This window comes from Gavialis gangeticus, unplaced genomic scaffold (genome assembly GCF_001723915.1).
Source record: "Gavialis gangeticus isolate Ggan-Ray unplaced genomic scaffold, GavGan_comp1, whole genome shotgun sequence".
NCBI lineage: Eukaryota > Metazoa > Chordata > Crocodylia > Gavialidae > Gavialis > Gavialis gangeticus.
In genome coordinates, this window is record NW_017728993.1 from 55,221,820 (window position 1) to 55,232,761 (window position 10,942).

Consider the following 10,942-nt stretch of genomic DNA (forward strand, 5'->3'; position numbering starts at 1 on the left):
TTTTTTTTTTTTTTCTTCTGCAGACTATATAAGACCATTCAATTGGTTCTTTTTAAATTCACAGTTAAAAACAAGAAAATACTGCCCAATAGAAAAATGAAAAAAAAAATGTTTAGAAACAATGCAGACTAAGTCATATTTTCATCCTTTCACCTATTTTAATACTTTTAAAGAAACACAGAAAATTTGTGTTAAAGCTTCCTAAATAAAGTCATAAGTAAGAGTAATATTATAAGTGTGTCCATAATAGTAAGATGTTACCAGAAAAGTGACTGGAAATTTGGACAGGGTAAAAAAAGCAGCGAAACTGTATGCGTTCCTAAAACCTCCAAACACAGAGATGAATTCAATATGGGATGTGCAGAAATGATGTAAATGTAATCTACAGGTAACTCCTGCTTAACGTTGTTTTGCTGTAATGCTCATTTTACATTGATGCCTGATTGTACTTAGCGCTCAGCAAGTTTTGTTATAATGGTCAGGGGCATCATGCAGCTGGCAGCAGGTTTCGCTTAACACTACTCTGCTTAACGCTGTTTTTCAGGAACCAGTTAAGAGCATGAAGCGGGGGTTGCCTATCAAAGTTTTACAGCAGGGGTGGCCAACCTGTGGCATAAGTGCCACAAATGCACAGGCAGCCTCTGTATGTGGCACATGGCAGATCAAAGAGGGGACAGGCAGCATAGCAGCTGACGGCAGGAAGCAGAAGACAGAGCAGATTGGGCAGGGAGCAGAGGGCAGGAACCAGAAAACAAAGCAGCGGATTCGGCAGGCAGCACAGAGTAGAGAGCAGAAAGTTGAGCAGAGAAAGGGGAGCAGAGTGGTACTGGGGGCTGGTGCAGGGCTGATTTGTGGCACACCTACCAAAAAAGTTAGCCCCCTACTGTCTTTGAGGGCATTTCCTTTTCACATTCGTGCACGGTCCCTTCTTGGGCACTCTATATCCTTAATTTAGGAAGGTGACTTCTGCACTATTTTAATACGCACCGTCCAAATATATTCACTAGTTTCCCCTCCTTGCTATCTCTCCTGGTTAGTAAACTCAAATCGGTAGAAATGTAATGAAGAAATTTCTTTGAGTCCACATTAACTTTGTCAAAGTGCCATATTTGCTTCATAGCCATCAGATCAAGCATGGTGTTCCATGTTCATGGAACATCTTGGCATCCAAGACTAACTCCTCTCCTAGCATAGCAGCAGTGATAGAGGGGAGAAGTTTTCTAGTGACTATATAAATAGTGCGTTCCAAATAACTTTCTGAGCAATGAGCAGCCATGCTACTTTCCAGACTTTCCCTGACTCATGGTTGCATTGTCTCACTAGGCGCATACCTGGCCAGAAAGTCAATAGTTGTTAAAGCAATGACTAAACTTTTTTAGACCCAGTTCACCTCTTGATGGACTCAAAGCACCCGCTCAGAAAATGTCAGCTCTGAGTTTTTACTTGAGTTTTGACCGTGGAAAAATAATGGAGCACTTCTTCTCGTGCAAAAAAACCGAAAAAGACCACACAACAGGTCAGGTTTGTGTTTAACACTAGGGCTTCCTTTTTGAAAGCTTTGGATTTATCTCGTGCATCACGTCTGCATGCTTAAAACTTAATGTTCTGTTACCATCGCGTGACAGCCAATGGCACCTTGGAAAGTATCTCAAGGTATCGCAGGGGGCTATGGCACCCTGGCTGAGAATCATTGTTTCAGATACTGCTTGCTGGGGCAGGTTTTCTAAAGGGCAATGTCTTTTTCCTCTTCCCGAGGAGAGCTGGCTAACTTTAATAAATGCCGTCAAGCAGACCCCCCCCCCCCGCTGGAAAGAATCAAGACTGCCCCTGGGAAGAGCAAAGGGACCCCAGGACACATCTAAGTGGCGTAAGATGATGGAAGCCACGGTTTGCAGGACCGGCCAGTCTATCAGTTCGAGTCACACTGACCCAGTTTTGCTTAAGGCTAATGGTCAAAACGGGTTGTCTTTAGCAGGTGGAAGGGACAGAGAGAAACGGGGACAGCTGGGGAGGTTGTTGGTATCTCCAGAGTTGTTATAATGCTCAGCATTATAATGAAGTGAACGTGGGCTCACGAAAGCTTGTGCTTCCATTGGGTATCACACACACACTCTTACTTAGCCTATAAGCACACGCCTCGCGCCTGCCTCGTGGCTAACAGGGCTGACGCCCTCTCTCTCTCAAGGTGTGACCTGACCCTTCCCCCTCCACCTTTTTACAGCGAGATGAGCTGAGGAAGGAATGGAAGAAGTGACTACTCCGAGACCGCAGCCAGGGACCCGGGCTCGACCCCAAGCACCGCCGGGCCGAACGCACGGACCACAAGCCCCGGCACGCCACGCGCCAGCCGGCTTATCAGCACCTTGCCCACCCCGGACTACAGTTCCCAGCGTGGCCGGCAGGCGTTGTCCCCACGTAGCCTTTCCCAGCTCCTCCTCTTGGCCACGTCACCCCTACTCAGCCGGAATCACGTGGCCCAAAGTGGCCCCTCCCTTTCCCCGCCGCACCCGTCCCGATTGATCCACCGGGGCACCACGTGACGAAGGAAACCCCGGAAGCAGCCGCGGAGGCCGTTTCCTTGGCTACGACACAGGAAAGCGAAGGGCCGGTCTCTTCCGTTTGCGCGGTGGCGCTAGGAGCGCAGCCGGGGCGCCGGGGACGGGCCGGACCATGGGGCTGCGCCGGGCCTAGCGGGCAGCTGCTGCCATGAGCGGGGCTGTGGGGGGCGAGGCGCGCGGCGGGGATCCCGGCGCCCGGTGGCGGCCATGGGGGCTGCTGGCCTTGGGCCTCCTCTCCGCCTCGTCCGTTCTGGCCGCCTCCCCGGCCGCCGGAGCCATGAGCAGGGACGAGAAGCGGCGCCTGGGGTAAGCGGAGCCGGGGGCGATGAGGCCGTCTGAGGTGGCAGGGGAGGGGGACTCGCTGTGGCCCAGCACGACCCGGCCGGCGGTAACCTTGACCCGCTCCTCGACGGCGACGACAGAGCAGGGGCGTGGGTGACCCCTCCCCACCGCGGGAGCTCGCCCGGGCCTCCCCGTGCCGTACTGGCGAGCCCATTGCCAGGTCTTAAATATGATATGATCATATTAGAAGCGTAAAATGATCATCTTTGCTGCAAAACTGAACACGCAAATAGGCAAATAAGTCTTTGGGTAGATGCGATATCTTTTATTAGACCAACTAAATCGTTGAGAAACTGACCTTAAATAAGTTGTCTTCTTTACTTTATATTGCTCACTGTAAGGTGCCAGTGAGTGAGAAGTGGGCAATCAAAGTTGAAGCACTTTCTTATGACCACTTGCTTCGAAATAAAGTGCTGGCAGCAAACCCACAGGTTGGTTAAGGCTCCCTGAGAGTGACTTGGATTTTGCATTTGCTGCATCAGTGAGCTACCTCAAAAATGATTGTACATTTTGAACACTTTTACTATTATTGGTTGTAAAAGAGTTGAAAGGAGCGTACAAATATGATCATTATTGTACACTTGGCAATGCTGGTGGTGAGCCCCAGCCTTCCCCTGCTGCTCCAGATTGTGGTCACCTGGGGCAGACTGGGGACTCAAGCCCAGACACCTTCGGGCAAGGGTGAAGGCAGATGGTGTTGAGCCGCTTCACCTGACCACTCTGTGATGTTGGGAGCCTGATTTTAATGCTTGGATAAAACTCGTTTTTTCTCAAAGCCATTTTTACATGAGGGACACTGAGCTTCCCACTTCTGGTCCTTCTCTCCGCAGTGCCAGGGAGGCTTTTTAGATTGTCCTTCAGGCCTGTTCTGTCCAGTGAAGGGAGCTGTGTTCTGCATGAGTGCCCAGAGAGATCATTAAGATGCCTACAGCTTTCTGATCCACACAGGAGGGTTGTAATCAGTCTGCACTTACAAAACTTTCCTTCCAAGGATCCCTGAGCACTTGAGTGCACCTTGTGTTGGGCTGTTCTCACATGGCCACCCGGGCAGTTGAGATCTCTTTTTTGCCTTGTCTCTTTACATGCAGGTGTGCTTTATTTAGGAAGTCCTATGCAGACTGCCCTATAATCTGCCTGTGTTTGTGAGTTAGGATCTACCAGCAGGAGCGCACATACCTGAAGGCTACTTCTGATAACGTTTGTATTCCATTTTCGCAAGCCTGTGCCAGTAGAAAGAACCCCCTGTTCCTCAGAGGTGCAGTGGGCTACATGCACACGTGTGGTGGATGATATATTGTTTGCTTAACAGCATAAAGTGAGGCTGGTCACAGTTTTTTTTTTTTTCTGTTGCTTACACTATAAAAAATGTTGGTTATGTGCATTCCTAGTGAAGCTCATAAACTGTGCAAGCGCATAGAAAATCTTGGCCCTGATAATCTGCTTTGTGAAATACTCCCGTTTGTCTGAACAATTCGTGAAATTGACTCAGTATCAAGGCTTCCTAAGCAGACTTCAAGAGACGAGGCCCCTGGGAATTTCAAGGCTGCTGTTAGAAAGGATACTGTACTCTGAGCCTTAATGAGAGGCAAAGCTTGAGGTAGAGTGTTCTGTAGTTAATGAGTTATAAATATGGTAAGTGCTTTCCCTTTTTTCAGTCACAAGCCTGTGCTTGAATGAAGTGAACTAGATTCTGTCTGGAGGCTCTGGGTTAACACTCATAGTTGGAGGAAATGTACTCATGCATCAGACAAACAGAAATGCTGTTTGCTTGTGCCATAGGAGTACAGTTCATATCGCACAGAACTATACGTCTTGAAATGATTTTAATAGGCTAAATCAGTGGACACTGTAGACTTAAACTCTGTTTCTGCAGTTAGATCTGCGTATAGGTCTCATCAGAGTCGGTGGGGCTCTCTGTGACCCTAGCGTTTCACCTCCACAGAATGTGATTGCAGCACTGGCCTTAGAATAGTGGTAGTGAGTGAAATGACTAAAAATGGCATTGCAGGCTTTTGCTGACTTCATTGTAAACTTGTTCAGATAGGTTAAAATAACTTCCAGTGGCCAGGTCAGTGGATTTTAATCAACTGATTGAAAAATCTAGTTGAGTTCTTTTCTCCCCTACATCAACAATGACATTAATAGAGACTTTGGGAATGTCGCTGATGGTGCTTGAGTCAAAACAGAATCAATCCAGCTTGCTCTCTTGGCTTGCAAGGTTAACTGTAAGAATAAGACTTTCTTTTCACTAAAGTAGTTCAGCATGACAGAAAGCAGATCTGTTGAGGAAAAAAAGGTGCCATTTTATACGTTGACATTTCTGACCTTGACAGCTTTTCAGAAATTAAAAAAAGCATAGCTTCAATATTAATTTTGAGTTTATTTTTATTTACCTGTGAAGATTTCTAATTTAGGGAACATAGAGTAATTTATGATTTTGCTATCCACTTAAACATATTACAGAAGTGTTTACAGTGCTTTGGATATCAACTGTTGCAGAAAAAAGGCAAAGCCATTTATTAATTTTTTGCTGTACCTAGTCATTACTTGTTTTTGTTGGGGATATCATCAGCTCTTTCAGGGGAAACATGGGATCTTGAACTGGGATCTTGACAAATAAAATACTTTATTTCACCTTAAATTCAAAGAGAGAGTTTTTCCTTTTTGCTCTGAGCAAGAGTGCCTAAATTGGAAAAGGTGTTTGTGCAGAACATTGATTATCTAGTAACTGATTTAGTCTTTTCAGCATGATAGATGTGGCCAGAAAAACTTGTAAATATACAGCATCTGTAAGTTATTTTTGGAAGTTGCATTTGACAGCTTGCTCTTTGCAAGTGGGATGCTTCAGGGAGCAAATAGTTGCACAGTGCATTTAGGAAATTGGCTAGATTTGTTCACAAGAGATCCCAGGATTAGAATAGTTTAGGAGTTATAGTACTGGAGTGGGGTGTTGAGGGTGATTTTACAAACTGTCTGCTACTCTAGGAGTGGCTTTAGATAGTATCAGATACTCCTCTCATGTGGTCCAGAGCAAGGATTTCTTTGGTAATATCTTTTTACCAGGACTGCAGTGACACCCCACCACTTCTGCAGTATGAGCTGCAAACACATTACAAAATGTCTTGGTACCAGTTATTTTATTTTATCAGCTTTACATGGGCAAGGTCAAAAGATTATGTGAATATTATGTATGTTAATGGTAATTTGATATTAATCTTCAGGTATTCATGTACAATACTGCCATTCTGTTGAGACTTGATCTATAAAAGAGGAGTTATGAAATAAACCGTTTATTAGATTTTTTTCTATGTTCCTTTTTTTTAGGAGTCAAGTGCTGGAAATGTTTAATCATGCTTACAGTAATTACATGGTAAGTAAAATGCAGCTTTCATTATGCCTACCAGACTTTATTCTGAATTTGTCAGAAATACTGACCAGGTGGAGAAAAGAAAAAGACTAAACTTGCTGACACTAAAGAGAGGGGCAGGAACTGAAGCTGAAATATGAACATCTAAACCTAAACAGTGTAAAGTAAACACACACACACACGTGTTACTATAGAATAGGGCCTTACCATTTAAGCCTACTGGTTATTCTTGATGTGTATTTTTTGCTGTATTTTCATAATAATATATATATATATTCTGCTGAGTAGTGGGTAGTGCTTCTTGACTCTTTAGGTAAACATTGGGTGAAAGGTTACACATTTTCAAAATGCTTCAAATATTGTTAGCAAAACCTGTAGACATTCTAGCTGATACAGTAGTTTTTAATAGGTATTTGTTTCGCTGTGTTTTGTGTTCCTTCCTGCTAACAACTTTATTTACACTTTGTGGATCTAAAATTAACTGGGTGCATTTACATGATACACTACTGTGCAGAGCATCACTAAAAAGGTGCGTGCTTGTGCTGCTGTGCAGTAACATCAGTTGCTGCAAATTGATTTAGTACTTGATTATATGAGTTACTAAACTTTTAATGCTCAGTAACTACGGTGCATTAATGAATGGGTAGATGCACCCACTATGTCCTATTTGATCTGTAATAGTTTTCTTCTGCAGATACAATTTTACAGCTTGTGTAAAAAGTTCCATGCATTTCACTTGGAGCATGACTATATTGTATACCCTGTTGCTAAATACATAGTTGTGATGTGATTAAGTGTACTTGCTGTTGTTTACATGATACATTTGTCTCATAACTTATGATTTGGAGTCTTCTGTGTTCACATGCTGGTATATCTGAGTGTTTTTTGCCTTTAGTCAACTTAATGATATGCTAATTTCTTAGTATAGAAGCATTCCAGAATAGGTTATTGTTTTACTTCAACAGTAGAGTAGCTGCATTTAAAATACTGGTTTTTGTGAGTGAGATGCCATACTTGATTGAAATAAACTATTTTAGAGGGAATATGAAGAGACAGCATCTGAAAAATAAAAATGATTTGCCACGTTCAGGCGTAGTTAATCTAGTTAAAGACTTCAACAAATATGTGTTTTAATTGCTGTTGTCTTTGTGTGGACTTTGCAGGACATGTGTACTTTCATTCTTATTGCAGCATAGATTTTCTTTCATAAGTTGCACCTGTTCCCACCTGACAGATTGCTCTACCTTGTGGATCTTGCAACATGTCTATTTGTCAGTATTATGTTTTAACGCTTTAATTCCAAAGAGGTTGAAATGATTGACACTTACAAATGATCATTTTACAAAATGTATGGGAAAGTTATGAATCACAAAGAATCTCATTCATTCTGTATATTAACAGAAAACAAATGAGCCATTTTTTCTGTTAAACACGTTCAACCTAAAATGCACAGAAGTATGAGGGGTAGATTTTAGGCTTGATTTTTTTTTTTCTTTAAAGAAAAGAAAACCTGAGGTTTGCATTTGGCCTCTCTCCCCCTCTCATCTTGATTTTTGTTCTCTCCATATCCTTACACTTGGACAGAAATCAGTTTTTGTTTTGGCCATAATTTCTTGCTTGTTTCTGGAGACCTGATTCCATATAAATATGTCTGGCTTTCAGTTTATCTTCCTCTGCATTTTTGGCTTTTCCTTAGGAACATAACTTAGTCTAAAAATTAGACAAAACCCTTCTGTTAGCTGAGGGTACTGAGCTTTCCTGTAAATTTGACGGTCATGATACATTGCTACGTTTGTAGTAAGAAAGCACTGGGTTAAATGGAAATACGACTTCAGATATCCTGGAAGCTTAAAGCAGGATGAGTGTTTACTTGCCACGTATGCTGGAGTACTAAACAAACAAGCCACGTTTCTGTGTTTGTTTTAACTTGAAGAAACGATTAGGGTTTTGACTTTGATGCTGACAGCAAGAATTAAGTGTTTTTACAGCTGCTTGTGAAACAAGCTGCTGAGAAGTGCTGATTTTCTATTTCTATTAATACATGTTTTGGACTTGAGTATAGCGAAGACTGAAATTTCATGTTTGCATGTAAGGGGATTTACCTGTGTGCTCCTTTTGGTATGTTAACTAGAGGTTCAGAGGAATAACTTTTTTTTTTTCTTGCCAGCAATATATCTAGTATAGCAGGGTTTTTTCCTTCATACTCTCTCTAACAGTGTGTGAAAGCTAGTTGTGTTAGTCCCTAGTTTAGCAGTGTTTAGTCTTGGCAGCAATGTGTATTTTTTGTAAGGGGAATTTCACAATCATGCTATGAACGTACGGCTCAGGTATGTAGGAATATGGCACTTATTCATTCTGGACTTGTGCTTACAAATTCCATAAATCCACTTAACCAATGTATGTTGTGTACCAGACTTTGCTTTTATGTCCTCTTCATACCTACAAAACTCGCTTGAATTGGAAGGTGCACAAATCATTGCGACTCAATAACCTTAACTCATCTCTATATTTAAACTAAGCTGAATTCCATCTTTTTTTTTCTTTTTTTAGAAGGTTTCTAGTTCCTCATGATAGAGTATTACTTTTATTGTGCATGGTGTTTCCTCAGTTGAATGCCGTTAAGCCAACTTTGTCAGAATTCTTTGGTTACCAGTTTTCTTTGCAATTTTAGTTGGCAATCTCTTGATTTTGATTTTGCAGGGAATCTTATGTTATCCTTTTACAGACATTCAAGGTGTACCTCATATCTAAGTTCAGTATTTGTCTCAGAGATGCCCTTAAGCACTTCACACACTCTTTGGCTGGATGAACTGGATATTGGTGCACTTTTTTGTGGTCTAACAGTCATCAGCCACAGATAAAGAAGAAGAAGCTATTGCCTTGCCATCTTATCCGTAGCTTGGGTTTTTGTTTAATCAGACACTTGAAAACTTACATATCAGAAGTTGACCAAAGTTCTGCTTCCTTTTAACAGGTTACAATGATGTAGTGTAATTGTACCATGCGTGCCCTTTTTACTCCTGTTACCCATTTATTTTGTTCTTCTGCAGGAACATGCCTACCCAGCTGATGAACTTATGCCTTTAACTTGTCGTGGCCGGGTGCGGGGTCAGGAGCCAAGTCGTGGGGATGTAGATGATGCCTTAGGAAAGTGAGTACTTGAAGCAGTGATTGTCATGTATGAATATGTAACCATCTTAACACAATTTGCAGTTTGGATAGGACTAGACACTTCTGTTGATGTGTTCAAAACTTGTGTTTAAAAAAAAGGGATTCCATTTGCAGAAAAAATCAGACCTGTATTAAGAAATTGTAATGGTACTGGGAGGAAATCATAATTAATAACTTTGGTAAAATTATGTACAATTACTCTTTTTCTTTGCTCCCATGGAGCTAATGGGTGTGTAATTTGTTTCTTAATCAAGGAACAGGAATTGGCTAGTTCTTACTGAATGCATAGAAAGTTAGAGCAATTTTTTACACTATAATTTTTTGTCCTTCGCAAAATTAGGAACATAAGAATTGCCACCTAATGCATCAGTGAATTCAGTGATAGAATAAAGCTTAATGAATAATAAGCCACAATTTAAAAGTCAAGATAGTTTCCTGTTTTAAATGTTATCTGGGAGCTTAATTAGAAAAATAATTACTGTGCAGTTGTTAGCATGGGAATTTACCTCCCAGAGAAATAAAACTGTTATAAAAATTTTCTAGTCTGTGAATTATGAGATTCAGCTTTAAGTCACTGTCACAAAATGGAAGAAAACAACTAATGTTCTAGCATAAAATGCTAAAGTTGATAAAGACTGTTCACTTAAAGTGCTTTTCTACCTAGGAAAATCCTTTATCCATATTGAAAGGTATTGAACTGGTATGTTTTGAGTCTCAGTGTTATGTTAAATCAAAAAGAAAAAGTGCTAAGCAGCATTTGTAACCTTAGCTCCTCTGCATGTGTTGTACAATAGCCTTTAATTATACAGCGTAGTCTGAAACTATAGACCAGTCAGTCTTGCCTCGATCCTGGGTAAGTTTTTTGGAGAGAATTATCCTGGCGCATATCCGCGAGGGGCCAGCAGGGGAGTTTATGCTTAGGGGCAATCAATATGGGTTCATTAGAGGCAGGTCCTGTCAGACCAGTCTGGTGGCCTTTTATGACCAGGTCACAGAATCCTTAGATGCAGGGGTAGCAGTGGATGTAGTCTTTCTGGACTTTAGGAAGGCCTTTGACACTGTCTCTGACCCCATTCTCATTAAAAAACTAGGAGACTGTGGCATCAATACCTACACAGTCAGATGGGTCACTAGTTGACTGGAGGGCCGCATCCAGAGAGTGGTGGTGGACAGGTCTTATTCGACCTGGAGAGATGTGGGCAGTGGGGTCCCCCAGGACTCGGTCCTTGGGTCTGCTCTGTTCAACATCTTGGATGAGGGGTAAAAAGCACCCTGTTCAAATTCGCAGATGACACTAAGATGTGGGGAGAAGTGGGCACGCTAGAAGGGAGGAATAGGCTGCAATTGGACCTAGACAGGTTACAGGGATGCGCAGATGAGAACAGTGTGGGTTTCAACACTGGCAAGTGCAAGGTACTGCACCTGGGGAGGAAGAACCAGCAGCATACCTACAGGCTGGGGAACTCCCTTCTCATCAGTGGAGAGGCAGAAAATGATCTTGGAG

General features: G+C 42.3%; 1 protein-coding gene across 2 annotated transcripts in view; it reads left to right on the plus strand.

The window, feature by feature from the left end:
- The first annotated feature begins 2,600 nt into the window (after positions 1-2,600).
- Positions 2,601-10,942, plus strand: part of EDEM3 (ER degradation enhancing alpha-mannosidase like protein 3) — a 52,814-nt gene continuing 44,472 nt past the window's right edge. Inside the window, exons 1-3 of one of the 2 annotated variants that reach the window (XM_019501737.1) lie at positions 2,601-2,864; positions 6,225-6,270; positions 9,318-9,418. In XM_019501737.1, coding sequence (XP_019357282.1) covers positions 2,707-2,864; positions 6,225-6,270; positions 9,318-9,418 — 305 coding nt within the window. In that variant the 5' untranslated portion in view covers positions 2,601-2,706. The remainder of the gene's footprint in view (positions 2,865-6,224; positions 6,271-9,317; positions 9,419-10,942) is intronic. The other variant, XM_019501736.1, reaches the window with a different exon arrangement.